Source organism: Heptranchias perlo, chromosome 6 (genome assembly GCF_035084215.1).
Source record: "Heptranchias perlo isolate sHepPer1 chromosome 6, sHepPer1.hap1, whole genome shotgun sequence".
Lineage (NCBI taxonomy): Eukaryota > Metazoa > Chordata > Chondrichthyes > Hexanchiformes > Hexanchidae > Heptranchias > Heptranchias perlo.
In genome coordinates, this window is record NC_090330.1 from 15,684,681 (window position 1) to 15,700,854 (window position 16,174).

General features: G+C 37.9%; 1 protein-coding gene across 1 annotated transcript in view; it reads left to right on the top strand.

The window, feature by feature from the left end:
* The window catches only part of tmem131 (transmembrane protein 131), a 175,344-nt gene that overhangs the window by 98,495 nt on the left and 60,675 nt on the right, over nucleotides 1-16,174 (top strand). The window contains exons 5-7 of the mRNA XM_067985799.1: nucleotides 13,768-13,891; nucleotides 14,787-14,903; nucleotides 15,607-15,729. Coding sequence (XP_067841900.1) covers nucleotides 13,768-13,891; nucleotides 14,787-14,903; nucleotides 15,607-15,729 — 364 coding nt within the window. The remainder of the gene's footprint in view (nucleotides 1-13,767; nucleotides 13,892-14,786; nucleotides 14,904-15,606; nucleotides 15,730-16,174) is intronic.

A 16,174-nucleotide genomic window follows, 5' to 3' on the forward strand; every position in this document is an offset into this window, starting at 1 on the left:
AAGATGGTAGTGTGATTGTTGGTCAGGACCATTGCTGCAAAATGTGCAACTGTAATTAAGCTTCAAATTGTTTTGACCCTTTATTTTTCATTGACTCAGAGAAGGTCCACCATCTTGAGGCAACTAGAAATGGTTAATAAATGGGGCCTTGTCAGCATTGTCCACATTCTCAGAACAAATATTTTTTTAAATGCCCATTTTAATGTTTCCTGATAACCAAAGATGTTTTTGTAAAACAATATCTTCCAATTCTGTAATTGTGCTTTGTGTTTTGAGTATATGAAATTGCACTTTTAATTGCTCATTCCATCTTGAGTTTTTCAATTCTTAATTGTAATTGAATCTGCTTCCAGCCACCTTGATTGTAAGTTTTCCCATTTGTTTTAATTTAAAGATGTTGCAGTGTTGAAGTAGTTATTAGATTTCATTAATCTACCCTTTTTTTTTTATAAGAGGTGGGCTAGAGACAATTCAATGCACTTGAGGTGTCCTGTATCCCTTAGCATCGTAGTGTTCATTCAACATTTTTTGTTTTTCCTTGCCCTCCTTCTCTGCAAAGTAAATCATCGAGTAAAATGCTTTTCATGTGAAAAATATGAAAACCATATATCTCTAAAATATTTTGAGGGTGAATTTATGAACACACTTGTGTTGTGAAATGAATGCATAGAAATGAATGTAATTTTAGCAAATGTTCTCGAAAGTGGTGTTATTTCTGCTTCAAATAGTGTTGAGATAAGCCACTGATTTCCTCTTGAATCGGAAGTTACAACATTAAAGAATGAGAAAGCAGAAATAAAACTAGTTTTACAAATTCTATTCTCGTTCACTTAGCGTGGCCATATTCCCAAGAGTTCAGAATAAAACTGAGGAAAGAAGCAAATCTTAATGTTCCTACATGTCATAGGCACCTTTTTGTTTTCTAACTTTGCAACACAATCGTACTGTTTCTCTCTCCATCTGGGACCTTAAATGTTTAACCCTCCATTACACTTCACTGAAATAATTTTTCTGTTTTAAATATGACTGTTATGCTGTTTTTCTTTATTCATTATCCATGGAGAGAGCAAGGGTTAAAGTGCAAACGATTGAAATGATTGGTTTTATCCCATAGTTATTCTGCAGTTTTGGAGGTTGGATTGCACGCCGAATTGGTTGATATGCTAACTACAGTGTGGTCAGTTACACTTTAGACACTGGTGTTTGTTTCACATTGAGGGCAATTTAATGGCACGCTAGTGTAATCCGGTAGTTACACTTGATGCTGAAAATCCCCACAACATTCTTTCCACTGTCAGCTGTTGCCCCACTTCATTTTTAAATATGATTCCAGTTGTGGAGCTATCTTGTATTAATTGGCAACTGCACAAAGTACATTTCTATGGTGCTGCATATATCTGCATTTACCTTAGTAATTTTGCCGGTGGCTGCAGAGCTGCCACTGCAGAAGTGCTGGCACTCACCCAAGTACCTGTCAGCAAATATTAATGCATTTCTAGAGGCACATGCTGGTATTGGTTTTAGTTGCCCATGGAACGATGCAGTTTCCAACAGTTTGGTCTGAATGGACCATCAACATTTTAGAGGGTGTTGGATAAGTATTTGAAAAGGAAAAATATAAAAGGATATGGAGAAAGGGCAGGGAAATTAGATTAGATAGCTGTAGCTGAATGGCCTCTTCCTGTGTATTAATGTATATGATTATCATTCGTCAGGAAGGTATAGTGGCAAGAAACAAAGATTTGAACTTGACGTGTAGTTTATTGCTCACATAATGCAAAATCCATCCTACAGTATAATTGAGGCAGATTTCATTACACCAGGTTCCCCAGGATAATGCAAAACCATTTCTTGTGGATTCAATATATTGAGCCTGAGTTATGGCTTCGGGTCTCTGAACACATGTATTAGAAAACGATTGTAGAACTGAATTAACTAAAAACAAATGAATGAAAACAGTATTATGAGTGAACATTTATTTAAAATTTACTATGGGTCAAGAAAATGGGCATGATATCCCAAATTAAATTTGAGTACCAACATTGTTACAAATCATTTTAAATCTAATGAGGTCTTTGAAGAAGCATTACTTGCATTAAAAAGCTGCATTATGTTATGATTCCATATTATCTATTGAGAACTTTTGCTCCCTTGTAGTTTTGCTAGGAAGATTCTGAAATTATTGCAATTAACTGAATCTATTTTCCCAGGGATGTGGAGACCAGCTTAGGTGAGAAACACAAAAGGCATTTAAACTCCTTACAGTCACAATGTTTATCTCTTAAAGTTGATAGTGAGAACTGTAATTATATTCACTCTTTTTGTGTCACTCACATCTATCCTTTTTAAAATTTTATTTCTTTTAAATATTATCACTTTTGACATATTTGGAAACCACTTAAACCGGGCTTTGAATAGGAAAGGGTTAAATTAATATTGCATTTTACTTAAAACCCTTGGTTTTTTTTAATGTGACTACTTAGGATTTCATGCCTATTAAACATTGCATTCTGAAAGACATGTCTGAACATTGTACATGTCCTAAAATTAAATAGTAAGGCTTAAGATGGATTCAAATAACAATGGGTGGGGCTGATTACAAAACAAGAATCTCAGATGATTTCCTAAATCACGAGAGTAATTGAGACGAAGCTCTTGTCTTTTCTGGACCATACACTGAACATATCCAATCTGCTCTCCTGTCTCTGATCTGAGCCAGCCGATGATACACATGATAGAGCAGCATGGGGATGAATGTACTCTGAAATTCTTCCCAACTGTGGGGTGGCACATTTCCTTTGCCCGGAAGGGTGTATGTTCACATCTACATTGAAGGCATTAATAATTGGAATGTGATTATTGCATATTTCGCATATTGATTATCTGCTGCTGATAGAATATATGATCAACTGAATTTGAAAGTTGCAGCAGTAAACTGTCGATTCAGGGGGTTTCAGAATGCATAGACCTATGTGTTTTTGTATGTAATATAACAGATGCACAATACTTGTGCTTGGATTATGTTCCAAGTTAGTAACAAACTGAGAACTTAAAAACCACAAGAGCAAAGCTCAAGCAGGTTATCAAAACAGAGACACCTACATCATTTTCCAGTGTCATTTTATAGTTACGTTTCAGATTCTTTTGCATTTGGGTGATGTGATGGACACTGAGCTTTCGGCAGCAGTTTTTATACAAAGTGATTAGGCCAGAAGTGATAGATATTTATCAACTGATTAAAGGGGGATGATATAGATTCAATATGCTACGTAAAGCGAGTGGTTGAGAATTGACACGTGAGGTCATATCTGTAACTAAGGGGCAATTGAAAACCATAAGTCACAATAAGAATTAGCATTACAATGTAGGAGTATTGGGTAAAAGTACATAAAACAAAACACTGAAAATGCGATTGAGATAACAGAAGTAGTTTTAGTCGTATTCCCAGTGTGATAGTAATCTATAAAATACCATAGGCCGTACGGCCCCTCTAGTCTGCTCCACCATTCAGTAAGATCGTGGCTGATCTTTGACCTCAACTCCACTTTCCTGCCCGATCCTTGATTTCCCCTTGAGTCCAAAAATCTATCTATCTCAGCCGTGAACATATTCAACGACTCAGCATCCACAGCCTTCTGGGGTAGAGAATTCCAAAGATTCACAACCCTCTGTGTGAAGAAATTCTTCCTCATCTCAGTCTTGAATGGCTGACCCCTTATCCTGAGACTATGCCCACTAGTTCTAGACTCTCCAGCCAGGGGAAACAACCTCTCAGCATCTACCCTGTCAAACCTCCTCAGAATCTTGTCTGTTTCAATGAGATCACCTCTCATTCTCCTAAACTCCAGCGTGTACAGGCCCATTCCACTCAATCCCTCCTTGTAGAGCAACCCTCTTATCCCAGGAATTAATCTAGTGAACCTTCAAATATATCCTTCCTTAGATAAGGCGACAAAAATGTGCACATTACTCCAGGTGTGGCCTGTCCAAAGCCCTATACAATTGTAGCAAAACTTCCTTACTCTTGCACTCAAACCCCTTTGCAATAAAGGTCAACATGCCGTTTGCCTTCCTTATTGCATGCTGTACCTGCGTGCTAACTTTTTATGTTTCTTGTACAAGGGCACCCAAATCTCTCTCAACACCAACTTCTAATAATTTCTCACCATTTAAAAAATATTGTGTTTTTCTATTCTTCCTACCAAAGTTCTTCCCACCAAATAGTTTGCAAAAGACGTAGAAATGCTACTGAAAAGGGCCTGGTAGGGGTGGGGCTGAGAAAATATTAAAAGGCAATTACTACACAACTCCAGTATGCATTTCATAATTGAGATCTTAAACACTGGAATTTCCTTTTGCAGATGCTTCCTTTCCCCATAGTCAATATTAACTCTTTGCAATTGAAATACAGAACTCTTTGTCCTGTGTTTTGATTTTATTTCTATTTAGAGCTGTAATGGATTTTGTATTCACCTAACAGTTTTAGAATAAAAATATTATTTGGTGGTGCAATGTTTGTTCACACTAGGTCTTGCTTTCAGTTTCAGTTTCAGTCCAGACTGATGGGTTGAAAGCCTCGACTTATTGTCGACTGTAAAAGTCCCAAGTGAAGTGAGTTTAAATGGTCTCATCCTGGTTCCACACTTGTCAGAGCCATTAGCATGATTAGTGTGGACGACAACACCTAAAGCTAGACCTAAGGCACGTTTTAGGGCAAAATGCATGAGGCCGTGCTATAACCTGAACAGGAGTACTTGATGCTGACATTGGGTACCTAAGGTGGAAGAGCTCCATTCCCCAGCTTTAATGACCCTCACCTTGTTTTTTTAAAAAAATGCACCAAAATATTTTAAACTGTACTGCTCAGAGCAACATGACTGGGATTCTATTCACCGAAATGTAGTGCAACTGAGATTTGGTCCAGTAGACAAAATGAAAATATGAGTTCATCCGGGGATAATATGACTGAGAGGGAGTATGAGAGAAAGTTAATAAAAACATACAAAGGACAATGAAGGAGGAATCTTGTACTGGGGAGTGATGGAATGGTGAAGATACTAAATATTTTCTCTGTTTGCACTGACTTAAAGAAGTCAGTGTAAACCGAGAAAATATTTAGTATCTTCGGTTGCTCAAACTTAAAGAAAATAAATTACTGGAACCAAATGGTTTATATCTGAGGATCCTGAGTGAAGAAATAAATGGTGTAGGCTCTGACTAAAATTTTCTAAAATTCTGTGGTATGGAATAATTTTACTGAAGAACTAAAGGGTGGCAAATGTGAAACCACTCTTCAAAAAGGATCAGGAGATGATAGGCCAGTTAGTTTTACTTCAATTGTTCGTAAACTAGTGTATGCATGGACAAGCGTGAGTTCATTGGGGCCAGTTAGTATGGATGTCTAACATCCATAATCATGCTTGACCAATTTGGAATTCTTTGAAAAAATGAGAGGATAGGAAAAGGAGATGCAGTGAATGTCATTTTAGTAAAGCACCAGAGACTTATGGCAAAGATAAGGGCAATGTGACCATACCGATAGAGAGTTGGTTGGAGAGATGAAAATCATGAGGGATCTAGACAGAGTAGATGGAGCGAAACTGTTCCCCATTGGCGGAAGGGTCAATACCCAGAGGGGACAGATTTAAGGTGATTGGTAAAAGAACCAAAGGCGATATGAGGAAATACTTTTTTACGCAGCGAGTGGTTATGATCTGGAATGCATTACCTGAGGGAGTGGTAGAGGCAGAGGCAGATTCAATCGTGGCTTTCAAAAGGAAATTGGATAAGTAATTGAATGGAAAAAATTTGCAGGCCTATGGGGGAAGGGCAGGGGAGTGGGACTAGCTAGATTGCTCTAGCAGAGAGCCGGCACAGGCTCGACGGGCTGAATGGCCGCTTTCTGTGTTGTAACCATTTTATGATTCTATAAAGAGAAGTTTCTCCAGACTGAAAAGATGTGAGTGCTGATCCATAGGGGTTTGTATTCTAGTTACAGTTGCTTGTTGTCTATATATAAAAAATATTGTATGTGCATGCACTTTCTGTGCAACTTCCTGTCTATATATTAAAAATCTTGTATGCATTCACTTTCTGTGCAATTTCCTGTTGTCATTATTTTTGACCACACTTTGTCAACATTTAATGTTGAAACTGCCTATGTAAATGTTTAGATTGGAAATCCTGTAAGTAACAATGTAGGTGCAGGCTCTGGCAGTAGGTGATGGTGTGGTTTGAGTTTCTGAAAAGCCTCTCTCAACTCTGTCACCATGTAGTATATATTTTTTTTTAAAAGCTTGTGTTCAACTGACTGGGAAATGACATAGGCATTTTACTAGTATATGTAAATGATTTGGATTAGGAATTGAAGGAACAATATCAAAATTGTATGGCAAATTGTGATGTGTTAAAGACTACAAGAGGTCATGGCTGGGTTGGAGGATTGGCAGGTGCAGTTTTAATGCAGAGAAATGCAAAGTCATTTGGAAGTGAGAATCAAAAAAGGAAGTACACCTTAAATGGTAAGATGTTAAATGGAACAGAGATGTTGATGTGTAGATACACAGGTCACTAAAGATGTCAGTGCACGTAGATAAGACTGAAAAAGGCCAACGGACTCCTTTGGGGTTTGCATCTAGAGGCATAGACTACAAAAATAAGATGGTCATGTTGAATTTGTACTAAGCTGTTTCACAGCTGGGGTATTGTGTACAGTTATGGGAACCCCATTAAAGGAAGGATATAAAAGCAACTTAAAAGAAGCAGTGTAGATTCACTTGGATGTTACTAGAGATGTAAGGTTACAGTTATGAAAAAGGCCTAGGACTTTTTTTATTGGAGCTGGAAAGGATGAGGTGTATCCTGATGGAGGCCTTCAAATTATGATGAGTTTTGATAGGATGCTTAGTGATTTATTTCCATTGACCCGTGAGTTTGTAATGAAAGGGCATAAATTTAATGTAAAAGTTAATTGGCAGGTTAGAATTTTTTTATGCACATGTTAAAATGTGTAATCTTTCCACAAACTATTGAATCAGAATCTGTAAGATTAATTAGAAAGAGGTATGTTAGAGTGTGGGGAGAAAATGGGATTAGAGTTGCTGGCTCAAGTGGAGAATACTGGTGCAGACTTGATAGGCTAAATGGGCAGTTTCTGTGCTGTAATATTCCAAGATTGTGCTGGAAAAATGTTTGTGCTGTGACTTTTTATTGTGTGTTTGTTAATTTAAAACTCTTATCTGCAATTGTGGCGTTTGTGGATTAAAAAGTGACTGGTTTCATACTCCAAGCTAAAGCACCTTTACCCTTGGTTTCAGATGTTACTCCTCTCCCCAAGATTCACATTGTGTCAGGGCTGTACTTGTGTGTCCTAGTATGTCTCATTTGTTTCACATTGGAAGGAAGCTTGGACCATGGAAAGTTCTGACATGCTTCAGATCACGGTATTTGCTGTTTCGCTGTCACCAATAAATAACTTGTGACTCTGGCTCCCAGGATTCATGGAGTTATACACCCAGTACCCTGGGCTGGAACTGGCCTTATGCGCCCCTTAACTCACCAGCATTTAGCTGGGCTCTTGTAGGAGTTGAGCTACAATTATGCTCCTGTATCTCTTCCATTTTCTTTCTGGGATGCATGTATTTTTTTTTGATGCACTGTGCATAGCACTCCAATGTGGAAAATTTAACTGTATAGAAGGGCAACAAGAACCAAGTTGAATCCAAGGATAAGACTGCTAGAACATAAATGGCCACCTTGGACACTACACAATGATAGCTAGCTTTCTCTCACCTTGGGTGTTTTTTTTAAAAGAGAGATGGTTCCCATAATAACTTGGTGCAGCTAGAGGCATAGATAACATTGGGGAAAATTCAAACTGGGAAGATCAAGTATCAGAAAATCAGATTAGATCAGAGTAAGAGAGAGAAATATAAACAAAAGGTTAAATTGGAATGGAACATTGTAGACTGGTGCTTGAAAAACCCAGCTGAACTATTTTTTGAATGTAAAATTCAGTTTTTACATAGCATGTATTCTGTGTGTGTGTGTGTGTGTGTGTGTGTGTGTTTCAGTGGTACCACTCTCTCCTCTGAGTCAGAAGGTTCATGGGTTCAAGCCCCTCTTCAGGACTTGAGCACATAATCTTTCTAACATTGCAGTCCAGTAATGTGAGAGTGCTGATGGAGTTGGATGTAAATATAACTCTGAATGAGGTGGACATGATACTCTTGGTACTAAACAAAATTAGCTCCAGGATTCAAACATTTCCTGGTTTGGATGGACAATTTCTTTCTGCTTTCACAATTTTAAATATTTGGAAATGTAATCATGGCCTTGTGAAAATTTGCTTTCTATCATGAGTATCTCCTCTACTATTTAAGAATTATAAATTTCTGATTAGAGAAGTAATCTTGCACTGCATATTATAACTAATTCAAAGGTTGCAACTCAAGTTAATGGATGTAACATCTTATACTGTTGCACTAAAGACTGTTTAAATTGATCTCAATCAGTGGAATAAATTTTGTCTTTAGCTGTGGTCAAAAATTGATATAATGTGATACCAGTTTGGGTAGGCATGTTCTAAACTTCAGTTATTCACTGGTCAAACTGTGATAAATTATTTTGTTTGGGCAGGATACTTTTGAAAAATGAGTAGATGAAAGGAATATATTTTCTACATGAGATACTTAAGCACTTCAGAAACAATTACTCAAGATCATTGAATATGACGTTCTTTTCATTTGCCCCATGTACTGTGTCTGTAATCAAGTTATCCTCTGTTGAAGTGGTCATTTCACCCACTTAGCCTGTGGAATGAGAAATCAAGTGGAAAAATAACTCATTTGATCTTAATAATTGGCACACCATTATGTTTGAGTTAAAGCCTGTTTCAAACAGCAGTCTGCAATAGGCCATCTGCCTTGTAGGATATCTCTGCTGTGCCAAGAGTGTAAATCATCTGCAAGCTGTAGAGCAGGCTGGGCCATATACTGCCAGGCCCAGCAAGATACCAGAATTGTATATGAGGAAGAGAAATTATACCAGTGCTGATATTAGAAAACATTCACCTGTTCCAAGATAACACTGAAATTATTAAATGATATAAAGAAAAATTAATAGCTGATAACCTTAAGTTGCTGCAGAACCCATTTATACTATTTAGTCCTGATTTTAGACCTTTGTATCTCAATTTAATCTGAATGTACTTCTGGTCAGGTAAATGTCATACTGGACATTTGAGTCAGTCTATAAAAATACTGTTAGGTAATACTTTATTCCCCTCCTCCTCATTTCATTTCACTTTTTTTTTTAAAAACTCTTCACATTTATGTGTTATTTCCAACACACAGAAAGCAGTGGACTTGCTCTTGGGACTCTTGCCAATGTAGCTTTTTGAGCCAGCTGCTAGAAGATATTTGAGAGCAGCCTGTCTTAACTTTTTTGATTTTTAAAAAAAATAGTATTGTGGAAGTACTCCATGTCTGCCCAGTGTATTCCCTCGCTTTCTCCCCCCACCAACCCCAAGACTGAAATTGGAATCGCTCAGGGGAATTGCATATGAAAATCTGTGTCCTATTAATCTGTGGTACAGTGCTTTTGCACAAAAGTGTGGTGTGCGAAGGGATTACCGACTTAAATGTATTGTGGTAGACTGGTCTTGCAAGATTCTAAACCTGTTTTTTGAATTCAGAGACTACAGGTTTTTGCTATGAGCTCAGTTTTGTTTGAAGTTGACTGTGCTTACATAGTGCAAGGTGGCTAGGATTAAGTTGCACATGTTGAGCTTCTCAGTTAGGAGGAACTAACATTGCCTGAAAACATGCCCATTAGCAACAATAGCATTTGTCTGCTATAGCCACTTCAACTGAAAATACTAAACTAAAGTTTTTGCAGTCTGACTAGATAAAATTTTAATCCAATTTTAGGATGGCAGATGGCCCTTCAGTACCACGTTAAAAAGTAGTGGAGTAGAAAAATAATGGAGCATTATGCTCAGTAAGGACATGTTCCCATGGCCTGTCCTGTCCTTTTATACCATTTTAAGGTTTCCCCATGTCCCACACATGTTCAAGGAATAGAGGTGGACCAAATGTTCTTGGGCCTCTTCAACTCTTTCAATTCCCAGGCAGTGTGGTAGAAGGCTTGGATGACTCTCGCTCACTTTCTCTTTTCCAACCCCACCCCACCCCACCAGTCTTGTGCACTTGGTGTTTTATTCTAATGTCAGAGGTTGGGAACTTGCAGTGTAAAGTGCGTACTCAAACCTGAGTCTCACTGTTTTGTGGTGCGCTTTCATATCATTCAAAATATTTAGTAAAAAAAATTAGTATAAAATATTAGATACTCTATCTTCACCACGTAGTCTTTAGTGGTTAAAAATCCTATTTTTTTTGGCTCACCTTTTATATTTTACCTCAAAGGATCAGTTTCCTTGTGTGCCCCCCCCCCTCCCCCCCAATCTCTCTCAAGCACAGAGAGAGACACACCCAGCTTACTTTTACCCTTCTGACCGCCAGAAGGATAGGGGTGCAACCTGCTCTTTCTGCCGGTGCTACTCTAACAGCTAGCTGACAATAGCCAGGTATGGTTCAGTGTCCTCCTCCTTAATCAGCCAAAATGGAGAACGTGCTGTGTGTTGCAATGTTGAGTAGAAATCTCCTCTTACCCATGTCTTAGTGCGTTGGTACATCAGTACCCTGCTATATAATTCCAAATCTTTACTTAGTTTTGCAACAGATAATCTATTTTACATAAGTAGGAGCAGGAGTAAGCCAATATAGCCCCTTGAGACTGCTCCACCATTCAATAAGATCATGGCTGATCTTCAGCCTCAACTCCACTTTCCTGCCCGATCCCCATATCCCTTGATTCCCCTAGAACCCAAAAATATATCTATATCAGCCTTAAATATATTCAACGCCTCAGCATCCACAGCCCTCTAGAGTAGAGAATTCCAAAGATTCGCAACCCTTTGTGTGAAGAAATTCCTCCTCATCTCAGTCTTAAATGGTCGATCCCTTATCCTGCGATTATGCCCCCTAGTTTTAGACTCTCCAGCCAGGGGAAACAACCTCTCAGCATCTACCCTGTCAAGCCACCTCAAAACCTTATATGTTTCAATGAGATCACCTCTCATTCTTCTAAACTTCAACAAGTATAGTCCCATTCTACTCAATCTCTCCTCATAGGACAACCCTCTCATCCCAGGTATCAATCTAATGAACCTTTGTTGCACCACCTCTAAGGCAAGTATACCCTTCCTTAGATAAGGAGACCAAAACTGTACACAGTACTCCAGGTGTGGTCTCATCAAAGCCCTGTACAATTATAGCAAAACTTCCTTACTCTTGTACTCCAAACACTTCGCAATACCAATTTTCCATTATATGTTTGATTTAAGATTTAATAATTTTCCCCCTGTTCTTTTCCTTTAATTATGTTGTACAAGTTTTACAGCACTATCCTGGAGAACCTAACACTGGTGACGGCCTTGGGCGTGGGTGGGCCATGTGCTCCCATACTTCTGTTCATCTAACAGTGGCCCAGTAGTAACTCTTGCTCTTGTTCAACCCCCCCCCCCCCCCCACCCTCTGTTCTGCTGTTGGGTACGTTCCACACCAGCAGAGCTGAGATGGGTAGCACAGCAAAGTTTAAGGAGAGGGAATTGAACATTTGTATTACCATCCCAAAGACTGATTGCAACCTGAGGCCAAAGCCTCTTTACCCTCAGGCAAGATATCTGGCCACACAAAAAAAGACTTCTCATTGTCAAAATCCTCTTGCAACACAATAGCTGCAGTTATTAAATAATGTTAAAATGTGATGTATGTGGATTATGGTATACCTCAGATATCGTATTTCATAACTTTTCCTGCCTTCTGTGGTTTAATGTGTATCTGTGAGTGCATTTCCCCCTCCTTTTCTGTTTGAGTACGTCTGTCCCTTGTGCATACCCTGTATACCTCTGGTGGTTGTCAATTTTTGTCCTGTGAAGCGTCTTGGGACATTTTCCTGCGTCAAGGGTGCTATATAAATGCAAGTTGTTATTTCTTTGCTCACTGTCCAAGGACCTAATGGGGTTTACATACATTTTAAATTTCTGAACTGAAGGTGAGTGGTTTTTCATCGTGCAGTACGTTTTGAAGAAATGAATGTGCTCTTAATTGGAAAACCAAAGTAGTACATATCTGAATGAGACATTTTCCTTTGTTAGTAATTGTGTACAGGAATACTTGTGTTTGGTTAATCAGCATTCATGGTGCACAGAGATGGGTGCAAGCAAAGCAAAATGACACGGATTATGGTGAGTTGAGGGATTGGGAGATGATTGGCAGAAGGAGGAATATTTCACTTGAGACTGCTGTGTGGATCGCATAAATCTTTCAGGTGAAAAAAATCCATGAGCTCCATGGACTCATTTAAGAAACAGATGCCAAAATGGAAAGACAGTACAGTTGGTATTTTGGAAGATCATATGAGCTTGAAGGCCTTACTAGAAGGAGATCAAATGGGCTGAAAATCCTACTTCATCTGAACCTACCTTGTAATTTATGTTGATTAGTATAATTTTTTTGTTTGTGATTAGGCATTTTATTTTAATAAGACATTACTTAATTTTTTTTGCCTAATCCAGAAAATAATATGCTAAGATTTCAAGACTTCCTAAGCAATTGCATCAAATCAAAATAAGGGTCCATAATTTTGAAGTTGCATGCAATTTACTTTTTGCCTACTCTTTATATGCTATGTAAAATTAATAACTTATTGACATGTATATTGTGTATGTGCAGTAATCCATGACTTCAGGACCACATCTAAGTATAGGAATAGTTTTATTTTGAATGTGTTTCCTCTTTGTAGCATCTCCCTGTATTCTGTATCACTCTCCTTAATTAAGATCAAGAATTCAGTGTGATGGAATGTAGGGGCTACAAGATTCTATGCAGCATTTTTTTAAAATGTGAACATTTTTGAAAGGTTTCTTTTCTATAAATGCTTAGCCATCTTCTCTTATCCAACCTAATGCCTTCTTTCAAGATGGTTAGTTTTCCCAAGATTTGCCTCTGATTAATAGGGATGTGCAAAAGTGACATGGGTAGGTTTGTTTTTCATTTTTTGTTTGAACAAATACATTCCCTCTCCTCTGTCCATTGCTTCACAAGGTGACCTTAATTGAGATAGGGAACAGTGTGAGGAATCCATGGCATACAGATCGTCTTTCAAAAGTTTGTGTTTGAATATATTTGCTTTAAATTCGAATTGTATCAGCATTAAGGTGTCCTTCAATTATCATGCATTTAAAATATTCTGTTGTACGAGTAGACTAATGGGATCATTTGTACATGTTTGTGTTAAACATTGACATTTATTGGGCCCATAGTAGTAGCAGCAGCGTCGGCCCCACATAAACAAATTTCAGCACCTGTTCTGTATATAGTGACTGAAGCAAGCATACTGATCTGTGTCACATGATAAATTATGAAACTAGTTCAGGATTTGCTCTTTACCAATGAACACTTGTAGTGTGATGGTAGGTTACTTCCATGTCAAATTCTGGGAGCAAGCATAGTAAAATATTCTATTACACAGCTCTGATACTTGTGCAGGAGTTTAAAATAGCTGTAAGTGTCACAACAGTCCCAGTAATGGGGCAGCCTGCCTGTTCTTTATAATGTGTACATTGTGTGGAACTTGGTGATAACTAGTGGCTCTCTTGTGGTGATGCTGATGACTTAATAATTACACATTTGTTTACTTTCACAGGCCAGTGGGAATGCCAAAAATGGAAAAAGTATACTTACATAACCCCAGCACAGAAGAAACAATCATTTTAGTATCGATATCAGCAACAACATCACACTTTCATGCATCATTTTTTCAAAATAGGGTAAGAATTTTGTATGTTGGTTGCATTTGTTGAAAGATACAGGATGTTCTACTTAGTCATGTGCATATCAATGACGATATGAGATTTCTATTCTCTGCAGCATTGTGATTGCATGTTCTGGCTGCAGATTAACAATGAGAAAAAATGTGTAACTTTATGGAAACTGTGTGCGTCACTTAGAATGACTGCAAATGAAAATCTTTTTGTCTTGCCAGGAAGAACAGTGGGAAGTTGCTGTATTTGTTTTAATTATCTTTCGCAGTGCCACTTATAATGCTACAGCAAGAATGGTTTGAGCACTTTGAAAGACAAACCACCCAAATCGATTACAGTTTTGAATTTAAAGAAGTAATACATTTGTGCAAAAAATCTGTTAGACCACAGTTAGTACCATGTACAGTTTTCAGTGTTCCATTATGGAAGGAACATTAAACCATAAAGAGCATACAGCATAGATTCACCAGGATCTTGCCAGGAAAGGGAAAATATAGTTTGAGGAAAGAATTAAGATACTGGGACTATTTCTAGTGGAGCAGAGAAGGTTAAGAGGAGATTTAATGGAGGTTTTCAAACATTTATGAAGAAAGGAATGGGAGAAATTTCTTTATGCAGCCAGGTGGTTGGAGCATAAAATGTTTTGCTACAAAGTGGTTGAAGCAAAAACCATTGCATTTATATAGGAAAATTGGATAAATATTTGAAGAGGAGGAAAAGACAGGGCAATGGGAAAAGTGTGATTAGTTTTTGAATTGCTCGAATTAGAACTGCGTTTCGGCTATCACAATAATGCCTGATGCTAATCTGATTATCTGTGCAAGTGTATGAATCAACAAAATCAGTTACAGCTGCACAGCATGTAAACTAATTCATATTTTTGATTTTCTTCGCTGCCCAGATAATTCCACCAGGAGGAAACACATCTTTTGATGTAGTTTTTCTCGCAAGAGTAGTGGGAAATGTAGAAAATACTTTATTTATTAATACATCACTTCATGGGGTATTTACGTACCAGGTAAGAAGCTTAAAATTAAATAAATCTATCTTCATGTTTAAGAAGTAATCTAGCTTGATTCACAGTCGTAACTGAAATGCACGTTCAAGTCTTGCCCGCATGAATTTTCTTTGGTAGGACAGAATCTATGCTGTAGCTAACTGCTTGTTTTTTGCTGCAACAGATGCTGGCCTGCTCAGTCGTGTTGGAAAAGATTCTTTGGAATTTCATATTTATTTTATCTTTTGATTCCCTCTTTCTCTTTTTTTCTTCCCCCCCCCCCACCACCAAACTTTTATTTTCCTTTTCAAATCCTCCCCTGCACATTTCTATTTGACTTTGTTGGGTTTAAGCTTTGTGAGCAACAATGTTGCTTGGTGTGATGTATTGGCAGTTTTGGTCCCTAACTTCTGCCACCTCTAAGCTTGAGAGTCTTACCTCAACTTGGTGTGTCTCTCAACCAGTTGAGATAGAAGGCAGTTTGTGTACAAGTGTCAGCAGAAGATAGATTTCAAGCTCTACTTATAAAACTACATTGCAGCCATGAAGTATTTTGATCTTTTTAAAAAAAATAAGTGCTTACCTTTGGCAAAATGGATTTGACTGATTGGTAAAGCTCACATATCTTGTTTCATGTTTATTAATCTATAGTGCTTTATGTTTATTGATCTTTGACATTGTAAAAGATCAAAACTGCATCTTTTTGTATCTTCCTTTATTACAGGTGTTTGGTGTTGGAATACCTAACCCTTATCGCTTGCGCCCATTTATAGGGGCAAGGGTTCCTGTAAATAGCAGTTTTTCACCTTTAATAAATATACACAACCCTCACAGTGAACCTTTACAGGTAAGTTACTCTTTTTGTTTGTCCTTTTACTGAAGTTGTGCTACAATGGAATGATTGTGCACTAATGCACTCCCAGTAGTCAAATCCAGATTTGTTGTCTTGGCCTTGCCTTCTAGAGAAGTCACAACATCAAGTGCTAGGTGGTTTCTGACGAGGTAAAAGGAAAATGGGCTGGAGAGCCGTTTCCAGTTTGATATTTGCATGATTATGTAAATTATTTAAATTAATAGCAACGGTAATAAAATCAAATGGAACAGTTCCAAAGCCTTCATTTGACACCAGTTATTTCTGTACTGAGTTAATGATCAACCAAATCTATTTCCTCCTCTTTTTCTCTCATTCCCCCCCCCCCCCCCCCCAAAAGAACAAATAAAAGTTCAATATTCTTCTTACTACTGGATTGTAAGACTAAGGGCTATGTTTCGTACTGAACTGGAGAGAATCA